This window comes from Pezoporus flaviventris, unplaced genomic scaffold (genome assembly GCF_033815535.1).
Source record: "Pezoporus flaviventris isolate CSIRO_AGI_PZ_B2104156 unplaced genomic scaffold, CSIRO_AGI_Pfla_v1 ptg000010l, whole genome shotgun sequence".
NCBI lineage: Eukaryota > Metazoa > Chordata > Aves > Psittaciformes > Psittacidae > Pezoporus > Pezoporus flaviventris.
Window position 1 is genome coordinate 4817408 of NW_026892558.1, and position 26552 is coordinate 4843959.

A 26552-nucleotide genomic window follows, 5' to 3' on the forward strand; every position below is an offset into this window, starting at 1 on the left:
GTACTTCTCTGAACACTGTTCACAGATTCTGTACCTCTCCAGATTAACTTTATGTATAACCAAGTCAAGCTCATGTAGAGCTATGGACTGAGACTACGATCAGTCCGTATTGCTTTACTCAACATTACAAGATAAGTTCCTCTTCTGATCTTCCTCTAAAGCACTGTTTGCAGCCTTGTTAAAGTTTTGATGCTGTATGTTCACACACATGGTGTAATTCGTAAGAAAATAATTTCACATGTCCTAGTGGCTAACATTTGCCCCTTGCAGTAGAAAGCCAGTATGATGCTTCCAAATAATTTCAGTCCTCTTAGATCCTGTGGATTTGATGAGGGTATGAATGATGTTTTGACCTATGATTTGGAGCTGTCTTAGGAGACAGGAAAAATATACCTACTATGAGTTCTGGGTGTCCTCTGAGAATTTCTGTTTCAGTTGTGACAACAGATTTTGTGATGCAGGCATCTCTCCAAAAGGAAACAGAATTAGATCAGAAACAGAGTAGCTTGCTTTTTAAAAAAAACAAAACGCTTGGCAAGAAAAAGCAGCAGGTAGTGAAACAAATCAAACTCATTTGTGGTACAGGCCCTCAGAAAGCTCAGAATTTGTGGGCATAAACCATATGAACAGCAGCTCTGCTAGCTGCCTCTGCTTAGAGGAAACTAGGCAGATCACATTAGACATCAAATTATTCTTCATAAACGACTAACAGTTATCAGATGGAGGTGCCTAAAAATCTGTTGTGATTAAAAAATTAGGTGTCCTGAAAATGAAAGTATCCAAACATGCACAGTACTTGAAAGCAGTGCAACTGATAACAGATAACAGACACAGAAGAGTGTCACTACATGTAGATTTATTCCTCTATAGTATGTATGGACTGAATGAGCTTCTTTTACACAGTTACCCCCTCTTGAGTTACTATGAATTTATAATGCTGCTTCTTAACATTTATATTTGTCTGCACTAAAGATGTAATAATTTATTAACATGGTAGTAAATGTTTAATACTCCTTGCCTGTACTGTTTTGTAAAACTATCACCTTAACCCCTTGATTATGGAAAATATAAGAAGGACAAACATTAAACTAAAACAGTGCTGGTTTAAATATGGGTATATTTGTACGCAGAATTTTTAGAAGTCGCACTTCTTGTTCATAACTTCTGCTACTGAAGATAACTGAGATGTTCAAGACATGGGGCAGAATCTCATGTTTGATTTAAGGTGTTGTGACTGGTAGTTATCATTCAGGTGGGATACTTCTTAAACAACCATCCACATAGCAGCTAAAGGGGCATTTTAATGCAGGCATAAGAAAAAAACAAACAACAAATCACAACAAAAACATAAAAAATTAAAATAGTAGAATTGGCTTAAAAAGCAAGCAATATTAAAAAAAAAAAAAAAGGTCCATTTCCCCCCCCCTCTTTTTTCCCTTACTGTTCAATTGGAATTCACTTATTTCACTTCTGAAGGACTTTTCACAGCTCTCAGTCTTAGGCAGAAAACTTTCTTTTCAAATGAGATGAGATGTAAATTCCTGAAGAAAAACAACAAAGGTAGCATAACTTCCCATGTTGTTCTGATAATGTGATATTACTGAGGCCGCTGAATACCTCAGCCTGTTTTCATGCTTATTCAGAATCCGTGCACTTTAGATGTTATATTGGAAACTTGGGGTTGGACAGGGTATGAATGCTTCTTGGTTTTCTGTATAAATTGGGATGTAATTTCCAGAATACCAGCTGTTCTAAATTATGCAAAGCAATTTTCTGAAGACTTGTGTAACTTCCCTAAAAATTTGGACAGTAGGTACTACCAGTCTGTTCAGAAGAAACCACGTTCTAGATAGTTAACAAATTATTTGTCTGATACATCAAATTTTATGAGTAGGGTATTCCTAAAATGCACTAGACGTCAAATCAGATTCTGCAGTTAGTGGCATTTTGCAACATCATGAAAACATTTACAAATAACCTTTGTAAATTATTTTCTATGTTTTCTTTGTGGTAATTTTAATCTGTGTACAAAATCAGCTTAAAAGCATTTATCAAGTTTTTAAAAGATGAACCATTTTAATTACAAAATTGATAAATGCATTTTAAAAAGAAACTAAAATAAATAAAAAAAATTATTAGTATTTTTCCATTCATCAGTTCTCAGTTACCAATGTAATACCAATGTGTTCTTGCAGCTGTAGACCTAAAAAAGGCTTTTGACTCAGTTTCTAAGCTGGTGTTTGGATGAGTGAATTCTCAGCTTGTTATTCTCCTGTTGTATTTTAAAGACAGTAATAGATTTTTTTTCATTTCCCTCTCTCTTTCTCTTTCCCAGCAATGACAATGCAGTTCATAAGTCATCGGTTCCCTGACTATCATGATCCAACTATAGGTGAGTAGAGATTATTCTCTTCTTCATCCCTTTCAGTCTCTTTGCCTATTTGAGATTGCCATAGAAGCTCCTCCTAAATAACATTAAATAGAAACAAGATTTGTAAACTTTAAACTAATCTTTAATTTTGTGATAACAATGACATTGTTTCATGGTTGTATTATACCATAGTTATTTCTACCTGAAATGTTTTGTACAAAATCTCTTCCAACAGATTTGTGGCTTCACACTGTATAGCTACTGATGTCCATGCAATTATAATCACAAAATACAAACCACAAATGTTACAAGATAGAAAAAAAATATTGCAAATATTAAAATAATATAAAAACTCCAGTCTGAAGTGCGTTTTTTGAAAGTTCTGTTATTTTAGTACTGTTTTTCATTATTAAAGTCTGTTAACCTTTTCTAGAAAAATCAAGTGGCTATTATTCCATTGGATATAGCCTTACGGGGCAGAGGACGCCCAAGACTGTTGGTTGATATATCCTGACTAGAAAGAAGTGCAGCAGAGGGGCCAGGAGACCTCCACAAAAAGCTAATAGAAAAGCTAACAACACACACAGTATGATGAAATCTGGGGACAGTCTCCCAAGTATAAGTATGGAAGTGTTTTTTGGGCATGAGTGGATTGGATTGTGAAAGCCAAAGTGCTGCTTGAGGTGAAACTTTTGAGAGATATAAAAGACAAGGAGAGGTTTCTGCAGGCACACTGGTAACTAACTGAAGGCAAGGAAGAATGTAGGGCTGCTGGTGAGTGGCATAATGATGAGGAACATGGAAAGGACTAACACTCTTAGGACTTTATCCCAGCCTTTACAGAGAAGTTGTGTTTAGTAGAGGGGGATCAGCAAGGGACAAGTAAGTTAAACTGGGTGTAAACAAGTTAACTAAACTATGGGAGTAAGCTTGGGTCAATTGCTGAGCTGAGTAGCTCGAGAGAGGACGCCTTCAGCACTGGAGCGAGGGAAGCTCAGCGTCCAGGAGCCTCAACTCAGAGCGGCGAGAGCCACCGAGGGAGCCTCAAGTCCTCGACAGGAGCTGCCCAGGAGCCGGCAGCTCAGCTGAGGCGAGCAGGGACTCACAGGGGGCGGAGCCGGGAGGAGCGGCACCAGCCCTGAGGGGGTGAAAACCTGCCCAGGGAGCGCGAGGGATCGGGGGGGGGGGGGCAAACAGGGCGGGTCGAGGCCGTTTGCGCAGGGAGGAGGGCGGGATGGTGAGCACTGTCGTATGAGCAGGGCCCGGGCTGGGAGCTCTGCTCTGGCTGTCTCGACTGTGGCCAGCGTAGGCACCCAGACATGGCTGATGAAAGGGGAAGCTGCAGTGCAGAGCTCGGAGTGTAGAAAGTGCCTGCACTGGTCTGGTGAGGGGAGGGTGCACAATGGGCAGGGCTGCGCTCGGTGCTCCCTGGTGGAGGTGCTCCTGCAGCAGGGGCTGAGCTGCGGGACGCTGTCAATAGGCTGCAAGATGTCAGGGAAGCTGAGGGGAAGCAGGACTGCTTGCTCCAGGCCCAAACTGAGCAGGGGCCTCATGTGTCCGTTGTAGCTCATAGAGGAAAGAAGGAGGCCATAAACTAAGGAAGCTTCAAAATAGTAAAAAAAAAAAAAAAAAAAACAAAAAAAAAACAAGCAAAAAAAAGAGGCAGAGGACAATTAAAAGCAAGGGGCTTCCTCCTAAATCTGTTGTTCCCACGCAGAACCACATTGCTGTTCTACAGGGGGCTAATGAGGAAACACGCTCGCACCATGAACAGCCAACCGGCTGATGCACTGCTAAAGAAGATCACTGCTGGTGCTGCCGGTAAAAAGCGGTGCGTCGTAGTAGTAGGGGACTATTTTGAAAGGAACAGAGGCACCCATCTGTCAGCCTGACCCAGTCTCAAGGGAGGTGTGTTGCCTACCAGGGTCTCGGATCAGGATTTTGCAGAGAGGCTGCTCACTCTAGTAGGTCCCACTGACTATTACCCACTTCTAGTGATCCATACGGGAGCTAGTGATATAGATAGCAGTACCCCGGAGAAGATAAAGAAGGACTAGAGAGCGCTGGGAGAGGAGGTTAGGGGCTCTGGAGGTCAGATAGTCTTTTTGTTGATTCTCCAGGATAAAGGGGAGGCCCCCAAAAAGGCTAGGAGGATTGGCCAGGTTAATAAATGGTTAGAACAGTGGTGCCATAGTCAGGGGTTTGAGCATCTTGAACACGGGACCCAAGTTAGTAGGCCAGGTCTACTGGGGGCTGGTGGAGCTGGTCTTTTAGGTAGGAGGCTTAACCTGGTTAGTCAGGGATGCTTTAAACTAGATGTGTTGGGGGAGGGCAGCATCATTCCATCCCAACACACCCAGTCAGTTGCCAGCACCTATAATAAATGCTCGGAGCAATGCAGAGATATTCCAGCCACTGAAGCCAATGAGACGGCTTCATTGGAGCTTGGTTCAGATGCCTCTGTACAAACTCCTGTAGCATGGGGAACAAAGAAGAGGAATTAGAGATGTGTGGACATCTACGGGGATATGATATAATAGGCATCACAGAAACATGGTGGAATGGCTCCTGTGACTGCAGTGTTGGAATGGAAGGTTACAGGCTCTTTAGAAAAGACAGGCCCGGAAGATGCGGAGGGGGAGTTCCTATTTATGTTAGGGTTAAAGGGAGAACAGTGGTGGGAGACATAACTGTGGGGATCCTTTACAGACCACCTGATCAAAAGGACTCAGTGAATGAAGCACTCTATAGACAGATAGGAACAGCCTCATGCTCACAGGCCCTTGTTCTCATGGGGGATTTCAGACACGCTGCTACATGTTGGAGGGATGGTACAGCCTGACACAACCAATCCAGGAGGCTCCTTGATTGTGTGGAAAACGACTTCCTTCTGCAAGTAATATAGGAACCAAAGAGGAGAAGTGCCATGCTTGACCTCATGTTCACCAACAGGGAAGGGCTGGTTGGAAATGTGACGCTCCAGGACAGGCTTGGTTGCAGCGATCATGAGATGGTCAAATTCGAGATCCGCAGGACAATGAGAAGAGAGTGCAGCAAGCTCACTGCTCTGGACTTCAAAAGAGCAGACTTTGGCTTCTTCAGGAGCCTCCTTAGTAAGGTTCCATGGGACATAGCCCTAGAGGGCAGGGGGGCCCAAGACTGTTGGTTGATATTCAAGAATCACCTACTGCAAGCTCAGGAGTGTTGCATCCCAACCAGAAGGAAGTGCAGCAGGAGGGCCAGGAGACCTCCTTGTATGGATAAGATGCTACTTAGGAAAATTCAAAGGAAAAAGAGGCTTATAAAAGGTGGAAGCAAGGACAGGCAGCCTTGGAAGAATAGAGGGATGTTGTGTGGGAAGCTAGGGACCAGGTTAGGAAAGCCCACTTAGAATTAAACTTCTCAAGGGATGTGAAAGATAACAGGCAGGGATTCTATAGGTACGTAGGGAATAAAAGACAGACTAGGGACAACATGGGCACCCTCCATAGTTCAGGAGAACTGGCTACCCTGGATTTGGAGAAGGCTGAAATTCTTAATGACTTCTTTGCCTCAGTCTTCCCTGGCAAATGCTCTGACCGCACCACCCAAGTCTTGGAAGGCAGATGCAGGGACTGTGAGAATGAAGACCCTAAGGCCACTGTAGGAGAGGATCTGGTCTGAGACCATCTTAAGAACCTGAACGTTCACATGCCCTTAGTGCCTGGTGAAATCCATCCACAGGTCCTGAAGGAGCTGGCAAATGAAGTTGCTCAGCCACTATCCATCATATTTGAAAAATCATGGCGGTCAGGTGAACTTCCCGATGGCTGGAAAGGGGGAAATATAACCCCCATTTTCAAGAAGCGGAAAATGGATGACCCAGGGAATTACAGACCAGTCAGTCTCACCTCTGTGCCTGGCAAAATCTTGGAGTAGATTCTCCTGGAAGGCATGCTAAAGCACATGAAAAACAACAAGGTGCTTGGTGACAGCCAGCATGGCGTCACTAAGGGACAGTCCTTCTTGACCAATTTGGTGGCCTTCTGTGATGGAGTTATGGAACTAATGGACAGGGGTAGAGCAGTTGACGTCATCTACCTGGACTTGTGCAAAGCATTCGATGCTGTCCCACATGACATCTTGGTCTCTAAATTGGACAGATACCAATTTGATAGGTGGAGCACTCGGTGGATAAAGAGCTGTTTGGATGGCTGCACAGAAAGAGTTGCGGTTAATGGCTCAATGTCCAGCTGGAGACCAGTAATGAGTGGTGTCTCTCAGTGACTGATATTGGGTCCAGTCTTTTTAAACATCTTTGTTGGTGACATGGACAGTGGGATTGAGTGCACCCTCAGCAAGTTTGCTGATGACACCAGGCTGTGTGGTTTGGTTGATACTCTGGAGGGAAAGAATGCTATCCAGAGGGACCTTGACACACTTTTGAGGTGGGCTGATACCAACTTTAAGAAATTTAACCTTGCCAAGTGCAAGGTCCTACACCTGGGTCAGAGCAATCCCAGGCATAGCTACAGGTTGGGCAGAGAAGAGATTCAGAGCAGCCCTGCGGAGAAGGACTTGGGGGTGTTGGTTAATAAGAATCTTAACATGAGCCAGCTTCAGTGTGCGCTCGCAGCCCAGAAAGCCAACCGTATCCTGGGCTTCGAAAGGAGCATGACCAGCAGGTCGAAGGAGGTGGTCCTGCTCCTTTGCTCTCGGGTGACCTCACCTGGAGTATTGTGTGCAGTTCTGGTGTCCTCAACATAAAAAGGACATGGAACTGTTGGAACAAATCCAGAGGAGACCACAAGGATGATCATGGAACTGGAGCACCTACCATATGAAGACAGGCTGAGAAAGGTGGGGACTGTTCAGCCTGGAGAAGAGAAGGCTGCATGGAGACCTCATAGTAGCCTTCCAGTGTCTGAAGGGGGCCTATAAGGATTCTGGGGAGGGATACTTCATTAGGCACTGTAGTGACAGGGCAAGGGGGAATTGGTTAAAACTTAAACAGGGGAAGTTTAGATACAAGATAAATATAAGGAGGAAATTCTTTACTGTGAGGGGGGTGAGGCACTGGAATGGATTGCCCAGTGAACCTGTGAATGCTCCATCCCTGGTGGTGTTCAAGGCCAGGTTGGCCAGAGCCTTGGGTGACATGGTTTAGTGTGAGGTGTCCCTGTACATGGCAGGGTGATTAGAACTGGATGATCTTAAGGTCCTTTCCAACTCTAACTTTTCTGTGATTCTATGATTCGATTGAATTTAATATAATAGATTTGTGCTCTTGGGTCACATAGACTATTAACTCCAGTGAGCTTGCCTGCATTATAAACTTCAGTAATGATACGTACATGTAACTGCAATACACTGAAATATGCTTTAAATGCTGACCATTACATGACTGTTTAATTGAAGTACAAGGGGATGTCTGAGATTGAAGAGAGATCTGTGATGAATTCTGGTTGAGTGATTTTCTGTTTCTACAACAGTTAACTCAAAAAAACTATGGCAAAAATTATGTCTCATTAAAATGTTTGAATTTTTTTTCCGCCCTTCTAAGCTGTGTAGAAATTGGTATTTTCAGAGTATAAACTGAAGTAATTGATTGCCTGGAACAACCCTGATTCATGTTGTTGTATGGGGTATCATCTGTGCACATTCTGTCTGACACCTGGCTAACACCAAACTGAGCATGTGCTGGCAATATGGCTTTGTGGCAAATAAGGTTCAAGGTATACTGGACTGCATTAAGAGGAGTGTTGACAGCAGGTTGAGAGAGGTGATCCTTCCTCTCTTTATTCAGTACTACAGAGGCCACACCTGGGGTATTGTGTCTGGCCATGGGCACCCAGCCACAGTTTGTCCAGAAAGGTTGTGGAGTCTCTATCCTTGTGGATACTCAAAACTGTACAGACATAGTTCTGGGCATCCAGTTCTAAGGGGGGCCTGATTAAGCAGAGGTTTAGACCAGATTATCTCCAGAGGTCCCTGACAGCCTGAGCTGTGACTCTATGTTGTCAAGAGTTGTCAAAAAACTTATTGCTGTTAAGCATCTTGTGGGCATTATAACAATTATTAATACAAATGTATGCAATAAAAAAGCATGTGACATTGCACAGAAATCAGCAGAAGTGAACATTTCTTCATTAAATAATGTCTTAGTTATTTTTACTTACAGGAAAAAGCCCTTGCATTTATAAGGACTATCCACATGTAATATTTAATTATACTAAGCAAAAGACAAAAGATGGCAGAATCTTGGTCTGATAAGTGGGAGGTAATATTAAAATTCACAAAGATTGCCTTGAGAAATAAAAATTGAAAAAAAAAAGAATAAAAAAAAGAACAATTTTTTGTTATCTTTGAAATATTCAGATTTTTCAAACTCTGGTTTGACCTCTATAAAGTTACTCCATTTCTAGGTAAAGCATCTAGATCTAAATGATCTAGAAAGCATCTAAATCATCTTTAATGATAAATAATACTAATAATGGTAGTATTTCTTTTAATTTGTTATTTCTACCAAATTGCACATTTCCTGGGTATTAATTCCTGGCGCATTGTGGTATTTTAATGACTAAAAAAAAGATGCATAAACTCTTCATGCCACTACTAATTCTATAACCATTGAAAATATTACAAAATAAGAATGTGATGTGTAAGCTCTAAAGAAGACAAAAGTACTATGCAGTTGCTACAAATTCACTTGTTGCATGCAGAAAAAAAAAAGGAATCATTAGATCTAATTGGAGAAAAGGAACATTAGTAGTTACTGACATCATTAAGTTGTGTACATACACCCATCTTTATTATTAACTATCCATCTGCCACCTGTATTTATCCATATATTGTATCCTGTCATAATCTTAAGTTATTGGTCTCTAGACACTGCCACAATATGAATAATAGATAATCATAAAGAGAAGGAAAGCTCATGATGCATTGTAAGTACATAATGCAGGAATGCCTAGAGGACCTAATCAGCATGAAGGTCTCCTTGAGTAAGAGACAGCTTCTACTCTGTAAAACCAACACTCTAAATAGGTGAAAAGAGAGGGAGAGACAGAACAGTGAAATGAAATATTGAATTCAAACCCACACAGCTGGCTGGAGGCAGGACTGGAAGTACAGCTCTGAGTTTTATCTGTTCAGCACTTCTGTCCCTTGGAACATGCTGAGGACATCCTGAGAAAGGCCTAATTCTATTTATGCTCTGAAACAACAGAGTATAATCTTGTGCTAAGTACTTGCATTTCTTTCTGGGTAAATTTGTCGTATGACCCCTCAAAATTGGACATAAACCCCCAAGACAAAGAGAAGGTATAATTTGTTATCTGACCTATAATAACAAATAAATTTTAAAATCTCAGTGCACTGGAAAATTTTATGCTGTTGAGATTGCTTTTACTACTTTTGATCCCCTGGTTGCAAATCACAGAATTTGTCTTTTTGTTGTTGCTGCTGTTGTACATCCACTAGTAGGCATATTTTAACTATTTTCCATCAGTCTAAAAGAATATTAGGTGATCCAGAATGAGCATATTCAGGGCCAAGACTATGCGATGCCAGGATTTCATAGAATCCTAGAATCATAGAATAGTTAGGCTTAGAATACTTAAGATCATCTAGTTCCAACTCCCTGCCATGGGCAAGGACGTCTCACGCTAGACTGTCATCCAAGACTCTGTCTAACCTGGCCTGGAACATTGCCAGGGATTGAGCATTTTGTCAGATAAGAAGCTGTTCTTCAAAGGTCACAAGGAGCTAGCCATAGACAGATGCTTTGTGTTACGCATTTTCGAGCACTTTTATTCCTCAGCAATTTGTATCCTATTTATGGAGCTCATGAGCTGTCCTGAACTTGTCTGGACACACTGACCTCAGAAGATCCACAAATTGATCTTGTATGATCAGCTAACAACACATGAAATACCTGAAACAAGTAATCTACAACAGTTCTTGCTTTGACTTTAAAATAAATGGCTGCCAACTGGTTTTCATGTTCTATTTCATAAAAGCACAAATCCTTTCAATCCTGAGAAATGTTCTGAAGTCCAATTCTTTTGCTATAAAGAATGTATTTTATGTTCTAACCTATTTCTTCCTTCATAGAAGAATACCCATAGGCAATTGTTTTTTGAAGGTTTTTAGATTTTTTTTCTTCTTATTTTTATTTTATACATCATCTGTAAACTCACAAAACAGTGAGGTTTAAAGGGAGTACAAAGATGAGACCATATTTCTCTTTTGTCTAGTCCATCATGAGACTATGGTAAAAATTGCTGTTACTGACTAGAGAATACAGAAGAGTTTTTTCAGTGTAATAAGCTGCCAAATGTGCTTCTCCTTCCAATTTTTGCTTCCCTCCAAACACACAGTTAGGAATTTACCCTAAACATTGTGCAGTAGTAATCATGTAGCTTAAAATTCCAGAGCATTATTTTTCCCTTTTTTGTGACAGTCCCTAGGAACATGGATTTTCTCTATCATTCCTTTTCATTGTGGCTCAGCATTATGTTGCCAGTGTTTCTTCAGTGACTTAATATCTAACAATATAGTAGATACATGCGATTCAAATCTAATGGTGCTTTGTACTTACAATTTTTTTTTCTGTTATCCACTGACATTTTTGAAATATTACATGGGATCTTCATCACTGAAAGCTGCTGCTGTTGTAGGATGATGCAGAAATTTTGTTCAAACCATATTTCAGTTGCTACATTAGATAATGCATGTGCTCATAGATTTGTATGTCATACATACATTTCAAGTGAGCAAATCTGATCCTAAACCAACTATGCAAATAGATTTAGACTTAATTTACATGGTTTTCTTTCTGTGTATTATAGTTTATAGAAAAAGTACCTATACTCCTTCCAAATGCATTTTTGTTCCAATAGGAATTTATTCTGAGAAGTACAGAGTGTTACAGACATCAGACATATGGTATCAAAATAAATGATCACAATAAATGGTCCCTTCTAATATGAAACTGTCCTTTATTTTAGCTGATCGTCTTAGTCTGAAAACCTGATGTCAAGAAATGCAAGCTGTAGGCATTAAAACCACATATAAATAAACACGCATACACATAAATACACAAATACATGTGTCAGTACTTGTTTAAAATATAAACATTGAATAAAAACTTAAAAGCTACCTGAATTGCTAATTTTGATCCTGGCAATTTGAATTTAATGCTAGGTGGGAATAACAATTGTGTTTTAGTTCTGCTGCAAATATTGCAGTCCAAAATTTTGAGTCATAATTGATTTATTTTTTCTGAGTAAATGGGGAGAGGAAGGACATTTTTTTTTTTTTTTAATATTAGACTGTACATAGGCAAAATTTCAGAGCTTATCATGTCTTGAAAATGAAATTATTTCAGCACACATTTAACATTTAATTGTAGTCAACAATGGGAACAATTTCCAAGTGGCAGTGGATGTGATCATTTTCTGGAACAAATGGGTAAGAACAATTTACACTCTGTACAGTCTTTGGCAATATCACAGAAAGTTAATGCAAGCAGAGTGGCAGGGAAGGAAGCATGACATAGTGTAGCAAACTGGACAGCCTCCAAGATGCTCATTAAACATGTGACTAATCTTAAAATGAATACATAATGCAAACGAGATGCGAAAGCCGCTTCCTGTTTTGGTGAGATATCACTGCATGAGATTGTGTCAAATGAGCAGTTGAGGGCATTAAGGCTGAGTCAATGTCAGACTTTAATTGAAATGGGGGTGTGATGGGAGGCACTCTAGCATTAAGCATATGAATTTCCATAAGGTTTCCTAATGAAGTAATGCATTCACCAAAGCATCAAATAAAACACAGTTAAACTCATCTTTAATAAGATAGTGGAAATGTGGGGGTGAACTTGAGAAAAAATACAAAATGTGACTTAACATTCACTAAGGTTATATAATGTGAAATGTCTGTGTTATAAAGAATACTGTATCAGTTTTCAAGGCACAATAATGGAAAAGGATAAATCATGGGAAATGATTATTCATTAGGTATTCATTAGTAATGACAGAGTGAAAAAAGACAAAGATGAGACACATCTATTAGATTGGGTGAGAGGTGTCTTGCCAGAAAAGTGCTATTTTTAGGGTCAGAGTGTTTCTAGATATTTTCTACTCTTACCTAAAACATGTATATGCATCTATTCCATCCCTAATTTCAGTCTCATTTTTCCATAGAAGGTAAAATACTTGGATTGGACTGAACAAGCCACAGCTGGATTTGAGCTTTAAAATTGTTATTTAAAAAAAAAAATCATGTGATCAGTAGATAAATAGTTTGTACCACCTTTCAATCATCATTCTCTATATATTTAGTAGCCTTACTTGAGACTGGATAAACATCTTGCGTAAAATGATCTGGAACCAGAACAATTTGTTTCCAAAGGCTGTCTCCAAGTGTATTCAGTCTGATTGTGTAGACATGCCTATGTTTATGTTCCATACTCATCGTTTAAAATGAGAAGAATATAGAAGAAAATTGGTGTATGCATTTGAACCGTATCCTTAAACCTATGTTTTATGATTAGTTTTAATTTCTCTATAGGTTGATATTATCTGCATCGTAATCTCCTACTCAGGTTAGGAGATTAATACTCACTTTGGTATAAAGCGTTTTGATTTATGTACAAGAGGAAGAGAAAACAGAGATTGTGCTTACTATGTTAGGGTTAGACCACATATTCCAACACCTAAATTAAAATGTTTACATATGAGCTGTGTATCTAAGTGCCAGTTACGTAGAATTCAGGGAGATTTAGGAGTAGAGGTGAGTGGAGGTTAATTTTTGCTCACTTTCCTTACCACAGGCTTTGAGAGCCATTCGATACGTGCTGCACTATCCTGCTTTGGTTCAGGTTCGTGATCCAGAAGGCTGTGGATCCCCCACAGGTCTTGTGCTGTCATCATCTGTAACACTGTGGATGTGACATAGGACCTATGGAGCACCAGAGCCTTCCTAATCCAGTGAGGGAATGCCAGGCAAGATTCCTGAAAGCTTATCAAACAGCAGTAGTCATGTATGGGAATGAACAGCATCTGTACTTCTACTGAGTGTAAGGGGAATTTAGATACCTACCTTGAATGTAGACACATATTTTGTAGCTGTCTAAATGCAAGTGCCTGGAGGTGAGTTGCAGTACCTTCCCTGACAACTTGTCAGAACAAGGGCTTTCACAGATCATAGTGATATCTCTCCGGAGTGCCTGGGTAGATGTCCTGCAGTGAAGGGAGGAAATAGCAGAGTGCGACTTGCCATGCAGTATCTTTGTTGAAAGCTGCAAAAGAAAGGAGACCACTGGCATGTATCTGGTAGCACTGGCGCTGCCACTCTAAGATTTAAAAAAAAAAAACCCTCATTAATAAAAAATGAGGGAGTAGTATTAAGAAATTAAGAATGTAAAAAATTCCTAAGCTGCTCAGCTAGTTTAGATTTCAGTGAGGCAACAAAATACCTTCTGCTTGGTGTTGTTATGATAACCTGCCATGAAGGGAAACACAAACTGTATGAAGCCATTAAGAATGGAGATTAGAAAATCATAGTAGATTGTTCTAAATGTGGTGGAAACAATATGAAAAAAAAAAATATCAATCCTATTTATCCTGAAAAGGAATTTTTGAAAAGGTGTAAAGAGCAGATTGATGATAGTTGGATCATTTCAATCTGAGCTATATCCTCTAACTTAGATGCATTCTAAGCTCAAGATGACCTTTGGTTCTTTCCCTTTCCTGTGTTGAGAACATCATATTTTCCTCAGTGAAACAGTTTCGCCCTGTTCTAAATATATGAAACGTTCTCTGTCTCTGCTATTAAATTTTTTCTTGGGATTTTGCTTTGATAAGCCAATTATTCAGTCCTAAAAGGTTTGCAGACTTCATGCAAGAAATAACCAAAGCAACCAGTTACATTTTCCTGTCCTTTCTCAAGATGAATCACCACTAACATCCTGGAAAAATACCTAATGTCTGCTACTGCTCTGTCACATTCATATTTTCTTACAAATGCAACTCATCATGTAATTATTTGAGGGCTGTTTACACCAGGTGACAACTCCCTGTCACATAGCATTTTCAAAGACTAGGAAACAGTGCTTAAAGTAGTAATTTTCCTTTGCTAATATCTCTGATATAAACTGATATAAACCATAGCAGACCTGCAGATGCAGTCTGTGTCTTTCCAGGGAGTAAGTGGCCCAGAGAGATGTTCCTAGACTTGTCATTTTCTCCCTTACGATTTCATCAAACACCTGCTCAGAGGCTGGATGTTAAACGGAATGCCTTGGAGAGCATTTAGGCTTGCAGTTTAGTCTTGGAAATGCAGTTGGCTGGCTGTGTCCATCATTCCACACACCCTTAGATAACTTGACACAGCAGCTACGCTTCCAGAACCACTTTAGCCACAGTGGTAGCAGACAGCAACTACAGTTAACAAGCCTGAGACCTGTGAGGTCTCAGGGAGCTAAAGGCTGAGAGAGCTGGGTTTAGTTTGAGAAGAGAGTGTTCAAGGGAGAACTTATCACCATGTTCCAGTATTTAAAGGGTGGCTACAAAGAAGATGAAGTCTCCTTTTTTACAAGGAGTCACATGGAAAAGACATTGGGCAATGGGCACGAGTTACTGTTGGGGAGATTCTGGTTGGACACTGGAGGAAAATTTTTTTAGTGATAACAATTAGCCATTGGAATAATCTCCCCAGGCAAGTGGTGGATCCCCCAGAGTTTAAGATTCAGCTGGACAGGATGCTGGGACATTGACTCTAGATCATGCTATGCCAAGAAAGATTGGATCATATGTTCCTTGATGTCCCTTCCAACCTGGGGTTCCATGATTCTGTGAAATAGTGTATAGAGTAGACTCAGTGTAGCGCTATCTAATTTCTGTACCCTAAATTGTGAACAAGGAATAATAAATGGCCTGTTGCCTGGCAGGAACAGATTTTGGAGGCTCTACAGAAACTCTAGTTTTGTAAGGTAAAACGAGCCAAATCTGACAGCTAATTTGTGTGGTAAAGAAGGAATTCCCACTCTTCATCTATGCCCTGCTCTCACTCTTACTGGTGCTCTGGCATACATTGGACAAGCTGATTCAACAGCAGTCCAGAAGAAAACTAAGCCACCCCAACACAGAACAGTTGTATACCACATTAGTGAGCTTAATCACCTTAGTAAAAACAGTTCTGTAAGCCACAAAAGTGGCAAAAGGGATAGTATGGAACCATATATGGGGAAATGTGAGTATAGGTGGGAATGAAAGAGATCTTTTATTTCTGGGACAAGCAAGATGTAGAAACTGAATCACCATCTCATGCAGACTTGCTCTCAGACACCAGTCTGTGAGGCAGAATTCCTTCCCAAGTTGATCTCTGTTATCAAAAAGAATATTGATAACTAAGTATCTGTGCCAAAAATGTAGATGGATTCAAAAACCATTTGTAATGGCTTTTGGTTTTCTAGTAAACTACTAGAGGGAAAAATAGCCATCAAGGGTTGTAAAGAACAAACTCTGCTTTTACTTAGAAAGGCCTTTGAGATGCAAATAACTGGAAGCTGAGAAAATATGCCAAGCAAAAATCATTGTGTAGGATTCCTTGGGTCACTCTGTAAAAGTGAAAAATGGATTAGATTGTTGATCTTTTATTGCTCTACTCCTTATATTCTCATTTGGAGCATTTACCTAATCTGAATTACTTTAATTAATAAACTGGCTGGTGATCTGTCTTCCCTTTCTCCCTTGTTTCAGAAAGCAAGCAAGTAGATGAGCAATTCTATTTTTTTGTCAAACATGGAATCATAGAATCTCTGCTTAACTCCTGCTTAACATGGCTGGAACAGGAAAGGAAATTGTTTCTCCATTGTGTTGCAGTGAGAGACCTATGCTGCATGGTCACATGAGAAAAACCACCACTATCCCTAAATGGTTCATAGTTATCTATCTGCCATTATCTCTCTTTTGTGCTAGAAATAAGATATATTTCTGCCTTGGCCATCTTACCATCTCACTGAATAACGTATCAACGGAGGATCGAGCATAGTATTATACAACCTTTCTAAACCCCTGAGTTTAATTGCATATTTGCTAAACAGAGAGAAGAAAACTAGCAAAAAATGTATACAAGTGTGACCTTGTGGTTGTTATGATAACACTGATTAAAACTTAGGAGGGAAAAAAAACCTTTTCTTGTAACTGACAGTAGAAAAATATTCCTGTGGTAAATTTTTTTATAACAGTAATATTAGTAATAATGATAATAATGAAACAGTTTTGTTATAGTTCTTTCATATCTACTATATTTAGAATTTAGAAAGAGTCAGCCAAGAATAGAAACCATTGTTCAAATATTTTTGTCTGTTCTACTCAGGCTATTTTTTTTTTTTTTGTATCAGCTTCATTCAGGCAGAAGACCTCTATCTCAGCAGCTGGTGGTTTTGATTTGACTCAGTCTGACAGTCCTCACTTTGCCCTGCATTGATTCACCAGTTCTCTGATTCAACCATCTAATAAACTGAAGTGGCAAAAAGAAGATGAAGGGTGCTTCTTCTCATAACAATATAGCTTATTCTCAGTTCTGACCTCTTCAAACCTTTCTCCAGGATTACAGTGATACTCTAAACATCAACCTATCATAGAAAATTGGGACATTTCCTTCTTGGGTTCTTACCTACTGTAGTTTTTCTAGTAGAGATTCATATACACACTTCCATTGGACTGAGCCGCTCATATAATCTGGGGAACTCAACTCCTAGTCTATAGATCCTGATAATATTTAAGGGCGAGTAAAGTGTCCATCTGGCTGGTGACATTAAAGCATAAGAGTTGGTCATCCAGAACTATAAACCACAGTGAACTCACACGTGAATTGTGGTTTCTAATTTATAACATAAATGTACCAAAGTTCTAGAGTGTGATTTATCTCACCCTAATATGTTCGTGTCAAGTTAGTCAGATCAATAATGGTATCAAATGTGAAATACTATAAAGAAAATCTAGGTTCTTAGGGCTAAAGTGGGGTGAAATGTAATGTTATGTGGCAACTGAAGAGATTGAGAAGTCCTGGGAATTAGGTGACTGATGGTGGCGTGATGTTGGTGACTGAAATTGGACCTAAGTTACTCTGTGGGTTTAGCACAGTGGTTCTAAGTATCACTAATCCCTTATAATGATAATAATTATGATTAGGATCTTAAACTTCGAAGGAGCTGAAGTGAGATTTGTCACCCTTAAATGGGGTCACCAGTGGAAAACTGGATTACCCATTCCCTGTGTATCTTGATTTGTAAAAGTACTCCTTTAATTATACTTTAAATTGGAAGAGACGCTAATTCTATGGTTTCCTAGATGTGCATGATTCATCATGCTCAATTCAGAATTCTTCATCACAGGACAAATGTCCCCATTAACCTTTCTTTCAAGGAAGCCAGCAGCCATCTACACCTTACTAAATCCAAGGCGCCATGCAAGCTAATAGCCATACAGATGTAGTCAACTTGTTAATTGCTCCCCCTGAAATGACAAGAAGTGAATTCGTAGCTGTCAGATCCTCCTACTCACCAGCACAATCACGGACTTGAAAGAGTAGTGAAATTGCTACCTGCTATTCTTCTTCCCCAAGATAAGGGTACTTGGGCTCCTGTTAATTATCATGTTTTGATTAAACAGGAGCACTTTGTTCACTTTGTTCATGTATACCTTTGAGTTAAATGACATTTTCCTGGAAGCAGTGAAAGTAATGATATGCCTTTATTAAATATTAGTAGCATTATCTATATTGCAAGTGGTTTCTAGCAGGAAAGCAAGTCCTATAGCAAAGGTTCGCCGGAGTTACTTTAGCCCTGATTTGCAAAATTGCAAACAGTTGTAAGAAATCGTATTTTCTCTTTGAGAGCTGCTTCTGAGGAACGTATTTGTCACCCAAATAGTCTTATTCACATGGGTGGGACACTTTAGAAGCAAAATTTATCCTGTTTGAAGGACTGCAGTACAAGAAGAAGAGCTGAGTGAGATTTTTTTGGGCAGCAGGCCCTATCCTGTACAAATCGATCGTATCTATACATGTTTGTAGATAGAGTCATAAATGGTGTCTTCATAGATAACAGCATTTGGATCATGACTGATAGTTATTGCACAGGGAATGATTAAATGTCAATACTCAGCTTAAACTTCAGTATAGAAGGTTCTTTTGACTTGTTGCGTCAGGATATTGAATCAGAACTGAAGTAAAAGAACCACAATGCTTCCAAATCAGCAGTGTTAAAAGTGTTCACTGTGTGAAGGGCAAGGAGTAGTGGAGAAGGTGGGCTTTTTTACTCAGTATGGTTATGAATGGTGGGTGGCTTGGGTTGGTTTCTGTGGAGCATTTGCTTACCATGAATGCAGACTGAAGGTGTTAAGTGCACATAAACTGTTACCATTTATTTGCACAGTATAAATACTTTAAGCCAGGATTGAAGAGATCTGCAGCAAAGTGCTGCATAACCAGGGAACACAGGAGGGAGTTTGCCTTGCTAGCTGCTTAGCTTTTACTTTTTTTGACCTTCTTTGCCTGAAAATGGTATCTTGCTTTGAATTTTCTGTTGTACATTTTTCAACAAAATTGCTCTTAATTTTGGTTCTTCTTGAAAGCCACTCAGACCATTGTCTCCTTTTCCAACAGTTTTGTTAATAAACATCATGTTAATGAGGGCCCAAACGGAGAAGACAAACCATATTTAACTCTCTCAAAGTTCAGTTCACTCAGTTTTCTGAGCACAGTTTTAGAGCACAGATAATGCTTCTTTTCTTGCGCTTACCACAGAGATGAAGTTGCCTTTGCTTCCCTTGCTTGTCAGCAGAGAATAAAATGGTAGCTCACATTGAAGAAGAAGTGCTTGTATGTATCTATAGGTAAAATGGGGGGGGGGGGGGGGGGGGGGAAGGAAAATACGAAAGACAGTGCAATGGATAGCCCATTTTCCAATTTGGAAGGCACTGAGTGCATTTCAGGTCACCATGACAGCTGCCATGTGAGTACCTAAAGCTGAAAATCAATCAGGGTCCTTCAGCAGCTGCGTGTTATCGGTCTTGCCCTGCAGAGCATGGATCTGAAACATTAGGCAGCCCAACAAGGGGGAGAAAGTTAATTTGGGAGCAGCTGTTTTAAGACAGATACATAATGGCATTGAAAGAGGAGCTCTGTGGTGAGGTGAGGACCAACAGAATGCTCATTAGGCTGAAGAAGCTTTTAGTTTGATTACTGTAACCAGATGTAGGCAGAGTACGGTCAATGTCAGCCAGAGCCCAAGTTAAAGGAGGGAGATGAGAATATGACAATGGAGATGGCTCAATTAAAAACTACTAATGACAGATAGTCAGACTGCATGGGGCTGACTGGGCCTAAGCTCAAATCTTTATTCTGCTGCAATTCTGAATGCTGAACGGGTAATTTAGGCCCTGTCCCCCTCCAGGTATTTAGGCACCACTTTTCGTTGATGGTAGCAGGATTAAGCAGAGAGGTTTATTTGAGTATAGTCTAGCTATGCTGCTGCTTTCCACTAAGGATATTAACAGTGCTTATTTCAGGAGGATGAAATCAACTAATCGTTATGAGTTGCTCTGTTCTTATTTTCAGACTTAGAAATACCTTGTTGTACTTCTGTTTGCATCTTTACTCCTCGAAATCATGAATTATCTTATGAACATGACAGGATTTGGTTTTATGTGCCACTGTAGACACAGGAACCAGAACACTAGTTAGTTAAGAGCATGTCGTAACGCTGAACAAAGGCTAAATAAAAGACACAAAGAATTGCATCCTGCATTGAAATTAATACAGGCGTAATTTGACAGGCTGATAAAGTTGGGGCTGTTCAGCCTGGAGAAGAGAAGGCTCCGTGGAGACCTCACAGCAGCCTTGCAGCATCTGAAGGGGGCCTATAGGGATGCTGGGGAGGGACTCATCATTAGAGACTGTAGTAGTAGCACAAGGGGTAACGGGTTAAAACTTATCCAGGGCAAATTTAGATTGGATATAAGGAGGAAGTTCTTTACTGTGAAGGTGGTGAAGCACTGGAATGGGAGTTGTGAATGCTTCATCCCTGGCGGTGTTCAAGGCCGGGTTGGACAGAGTCTTGGGTAACATGGTTTAGTGTGAGTTACCCCTGCCCATGGCAGGGGGGTTGGAACTTGATGATCGTAAGGTCCTTTCCTTCCCTAACTATTCTATGCTTCTGTGATTCTATGATTCTATAATAAGGAAAGCCAGAATGCACAACAGTAGTGTGCATTCAAATTTAGCAAGGCCATTTGAAAACAAGGTTGCAGAATCTTTTCTGAAGACATATTGGCCAAAACCTCAGTTTAGTATCTTATCTGAAAATATATGTATGGTAATTTGAATGCTAAAATGAAAACTGTAAGATAGAAAGTGCTGTGTTTCTCATCATGTAACTGAACGTACAATGAATAAATGTATGAATTCCTTTTATGATAAGCATTTAAGATGACTAATGCTTTTGTTTTTTCTCAGATTATTTTAATTTTCTCAAGGCCTATGCTATAGTCTTTATATGAGAATAAAGCTAGCAGACAGGTTCTGTCTGCATTAAACACTGCATTACTTACCTGCTGCTTTTCATAGAAACAGCAGAGATGTTCAAAGCATGTGTTTACTGAAGGAAGACTTTTTGTCTGTGGGTTTGGAAGGCAGCAGTCATTTTTTCTCTGCTCTGCAAAACAATATCAAGATTCTTATGCCTGGAATGATGCTGTCTGTTATTAGCATTATACAGGCAGGAGCAGGCAACTTGTACTGTTAACATAAAATTGAGCAAAACCTGAAAGAGTTGACAGAGACCTGACAAAGCCAAACAAATGACGGCACGATGACAAAATCAGTTCAATGCTAAGAAATAAAATTTGGAAATAATAATCTGAAGTATTCTTAATTTCTGGTATAATGTAGAATTGTGCAGCACTAGACAGAACTGGAAGTGGGATATTTAAGTATCTAGTACTAATTTTCCCACTTGCCTTGTCTTAAAGGATTCTACCTATGTATTTAAAGAATACAAAGCAATCAAATCTGTCAGTTCTACTATTCTAAGTCGTTCATTACTTATCATGTGTGCATAGCTCATAAGAAGGCAGCCTCTGTAACTTGGTGTCCTTGTCTGCAAAACACTGATAGCAATGCTCACCCAAATTATAAAACTCATATTCCAGAAAAATAATTGCATGCTAAGGGAAATTGTAAGACTGATGTATTTTGATGGGCAATTCCTATGACATGCATATTTTTATGTTGCATAGTAGGAGGTTATGTGTAGTAGTTGTACAGTGGTTTAAGTGCCTATTCATACACTCTCTTTTTATTTAAAAATGCCTTGTTGTAAATATAGACAGCACCCATCCAGCCAAGGACTCATGATCATCCTGCATTTAGGTGCATCTCTGGATTAAAATGCATACATAGTAGATGATAATCTAAGCACACCAAGAGCTGAGTATCCTGCTGTCTTTTTGGCACACAGGCAGATCAACAAGAGGCAGAACTCCAGGTGTGGCTTATGGAGCTTGGACTTCCTTCTGCTGCATTGTCATCTACTTAGCCAGATAAAATATCTTTTGGCTCATCTGTACATCTGAATCTGGTTGCTTTTAACTGCAATTTATAGTGTATAAATCAAAGAAGAGAGCTTATTTGTTTAGAAGAAATATCACCAGAATTAGCAAAACAGAAGAAAGAAGCAGCTGACCTATATTTTAGGGACTGGAACATGTCTGTAATGCAGATGAAAAACACATTCCAACTCGCCTTTAAGTTGTACACGATCCAAATCCATTTGGCATGAAGCAGTTACCTGCGCATACTTAAGAAATTGCTTTGATATATTTTTTATGAATCTAGCTTCTCCAGTGCTAACTGATGGCAACACAGCCTTGCATTAATTATTGTAATTTTGTCTACAGAACGATGTCCTATAAAAAAGGAAATTGAAAAAAGAGAATGTGCTTATTTTGCAAGAAAAACAAAAAGCTTAAGGAAGAATATATTTTTTCTTTCATAGTACTGCAAAGGACAATCAAGCAATTAAGAAAAAGATGTTAAAAATATCTTTTGAGAAAATACATTTTCCTGGTTTAGATGAAATGCTCAGTAAAGGAGGAAAGAATTAAGAATAAAAAAGAATAGGTGGTATTCAGAAAACAGCTTGAGCTCTATCTTTTTTTTCCCAACCTGGAAAAGAGTAAATGTTCAGTAATAATTCAAACAAAGTGGTATATTACTTTTTAGCTGCAATTTTTATCTATTTTAATTTTTATTTTTAATGTTTGTAAAAATTAAAATTCTTAAAGAAATTTATATTCTATATGGAAGAAAAAAAGAGACTAATTCTCCTTAAAAATAAGTTTACCAGATATTTTATCTATCCAGTTCATATACTCATATACTCATGTATTATATAGATTATAAGAATGAGGAGCAGTAACTCCCCCCCCCCCCCCGGAGCAGTAACTAAAAACATCAGTGTTATCAGCGCTGTTCCCAGGCTGAAAGTCAAAAACCACAGCACTGCACCAGCTACAAAGAAGGAGAAAAAAAAAAATGACTGCTGCTGCAGGACATACAGTTATTATCTGCTTTATTGTCTGGTGTCTGACTATTGTTCTTGTTTCTTTTTTTGTATGTTATCTTAATGCTTTACTGAAACAGTAACTGGAGTTTGGTCTTTTAATAAATATCACTCCTTAGGGCTGTCGGATGTGAAGTCCAGAAGCACGTGGTTTGGCAGCTCCCAATTAACTTTGAAGGGATCATTATGTTAGTGTTACAAATGAATTAGGTGAAATAAAATGTAATATGCCAAAACATGGTGAATAGTAAATACACTAGACTGCATTTGTAATAATGTGAATAATTTTCAAAGAAAAGAGATTAGGCAGTGAGTTTGCTAGTGCTCCTGATGAAGAATTTCCAGCTTTGTTTTATATATACTCAGATGCTATTTCCGTGGAACATCTTCACTTCTGCTCTTCTCAGTCCACATATAAACAGCATGTTCCACTCAGATCTCAGGGTTTCTGTTTCCTTTATGTGATGATAATGCGTATTACATTGCCTGGACTGAAGAGATTAGGCACAGAGTAGTCCCTTCTGAAATCCTTTAGGAAGCATGCAAAGACTCCAGGGTTTCTGCTTAGCATCACAGCTACTAATAAAAAAAAAAAAAAAGTTAACTTAGGTCTAACATAACAGACATCCAACTCTTGACCTGTAGGAGGTTGTTTCTTTACAGGTTAATGTCCCTATCTTGTAGCCCTACTGAGTAAAATGAAGATGTCTATGTAATCCCTCACTCAGCTCTATTTCTATTACTTACTGAGATGAAATCACAGATTAAAGTGTTAATTGCAGGCCAGAACTAAGTGATACAGCTTCTCCACTCTTAGTTTGTCTTCTTGGTCCAAATGTCATGAGATGGGAAATAGGGTTTTCGATTTATGCAACTTCCTTCTACCTCCTGTGCTGGAAAAATTCATTTCCCTGGTAGCCCAGGAGATCGGTAGGTACAAAGGGTAAGTGGAAGATAGCGACTTTCAAAGGACTGGTTGTGTTTGAACATTAAGAAGCTGATAGGTCATAATGGATGCTATGCTCTCACCTGATGCGAGGGCGTCAGCGCAAGATAGCAATTCTCTTGATAGCGTGGGCTTCAGGACTTCCTCTAAAATAAATGTCCTAAGAAAAGCAGGCATTAAGTCTCCCATTTATTTTCCATTTAAATACATGTTGAGAATACCCCAAGTATCTCTTATCACACCTCAAGTAAGGGTATTTTTAAGCTTTTCTAAATTAGCTACACTATGCTTTTTTTTTTTCTAATTTTTTGCAAATATGCAGGCAGAGAATATTACAAAGACAAGTGATATCTCCTTCCTGTTTCATCTCTACATTTCTTGGTGCAAAGGCAGATCCTACAAATACTATTGCCTAGAAAACCATTTAGATTCATGTGCTTGGTTAATGCTCACAAGAGTACGTTTAAATACCACCAATAGAAGATTTTAGCACATCTTAAGAATGAAAATGGCTCAGTGATTCCGGCACATCTTTATGAAGTGTTTTAAGGTCAATAGTTTGAGAAAAAAAAAGAAGAGTTAAATGGAATGGATTTGCATGTTCAGTGTTATCTTTGAAAAGTACAAGGGTTATAGACATAGTTTTAACAATTGAAACTTTACTGTTTACAGGGACAGGATATTGGAGTTCACCTGCAGTAGCTCAGCAGGGTAACAGATGTCAATATTTTACATTTGCTTAGTGAAAACTATGATATTTTCAGAGGCCAGTAGGTCTTTTAGTTATAACTAACTCTGAAAACCTAATGCATTTTTAGAAGACAGAGTAGGATTTATCTAGGTTTCAGCTTCATGTTTATCCAAGTTGAATTCAAGTATGCAGATGCTTCTGCATTAACTATGTTAAAGCTACTGCCTTAAAACTCACATTAGTCTAAGTGAAGAGAAAAACAGGACCACAGTATACTGGCTTTAGAGTATCCAGCTGCAAAGCCAAGAGTGCAAGCTAAATTTATGCAGGTCAGATGTTAATACATCTGCATGAATGTAATGCAAATGGGCACCCACATGCATGGAAATATATTACTAATGTTTCATATTATTAATAGAATTCATATGATGGAAATATCCTTTTTAATTTACATATTTTCATATCTTGCTTTTCATTTTCAGCTAAGAAAAAAGATAAAAAATAAAAATTAAAAAAAAATTCTGCTGCACATAGTATCAATGTGCCGTAATAGATTATTTAAACTGTAAGTAGCCTAATTCACTCTGTACGATCCCTCTTTGGAGCTGAATTTCTTATTCAGCAATCCCTAGAAAGAGATCTATTGACAGAAACATGTGTTGGTTGGAGTGTTCTGGCTTTCTCAGCTATGCAATGTATCATACAATTAATTAAGCCCCTGGGTCATCCTAATATCAATGGGATTAGGTATTTGTTTAAAACAAGGCATGTGGCTAAATAATTTGCTGAACCAAGGCCTAAAAGAAGCAGGAGTCATGGAAATTACTGTATGCGATTATGTCATTAAAAATAGTTTGAGCTGACCGTGTAGGAGTGGGCTGAGTTAAGACCATCCAAAATCCTTCACAGCCAAATGCTTTATATTTTCATTGTGTTGGCGGAAGGCAGGTTTTTACATGCTATTATGAAGTGTCATATATATATATTATCACAGAAATTCAAATACCCTGAGAATTCCAGCTACCTGCAATATAAACTCATAATTCCAGTATTATCTCAGTAGTCATTGAGAGCCTAGTCCTGACAGCCAGGGCTAGCAGGATTGAGTCTTTGGACAGGGACAACCATATGGCCATGATAATTTGAGCTACCTGGTCTAGTGAAAGGTGCCTCTGCATGTGGCAGGCAGTTGGAACTGGATGAGCTTTAAGGTCCCTTCCAATCCAAACCATTGTATGATTAATGACACTTAGATGCATTAAATGCTTTTCTCTTGTCTTCACACATCTTCTCTAAATGCACAGCCAAAGCATGTTATCACATGATAAGAAAACTATTTAGGCCGCTACACATCATAGTTTAAACAACATAGAAAATGTCAAAGGCTGTTTCAAGTATAAACATGGCCTGGTATCAAAGCTTTGTTTAATTTTAGAAAGAATGTAAAAGTATTGAGAAGGGAATGAAGTCGAAATGTGAGGAAAATAATTTATGCAAATAGTAGTTCACCTGTTTTGGTTTTTATCTTCCAAATTTAGGTTGACAAAATCATGAGCTAAGGGAACAGTCCACCAAGCACAGCTTTTTCCTCCTCCACCCCCAGCCATGATGAATGTGAGGACACTGATTACAGAATTAATTATAAGAATCCATTTGCATCCTCTCTGGGGATATAGAGAGGTCTAATTAATTGCTCTGACATATCTAAGCCAGAAGCCCACTTCAGCCACAGGGAGACTATCCCAGTAATTTAGTCAATCTTCAGCTTGCAACTATTTGCTAGAAAAGCTCTAGCTTTTTAGTGAGGAAGTGTCACTTTGGCAAGTGAAAACCATTCTGCTGCATAGTACCAGCACACCACTTCTGAATTGTTGTGACTTAAACACCACCTGTGGTCTGCTATCCTTTTAAAGAGAAGCATATTCAC

At 39.2% G+C, this 26552-nt stretch overlaps 1 protein-coding gene across 1 annotated transcript in view; it reads left to right on the forward strand.

Moving 5' to 3' along the window:
• Window positions 1-26552, forward strand: part of RIT2 (Ras like without CAAX 2) — a 178441-nt gene that overhangs the window by 43154 nt on the left and 108735 nt on the right. The window contains exon 2 of the mRNA XM_061450583.1: window positions 2336-2392. Coding sequence (XP_061306567.1) covers window positions 2336-2392 — 57 coding nt within the window. The remainder of the gene's footprint in view (window positions 1-2335; window positions 2393-26552) is intronic.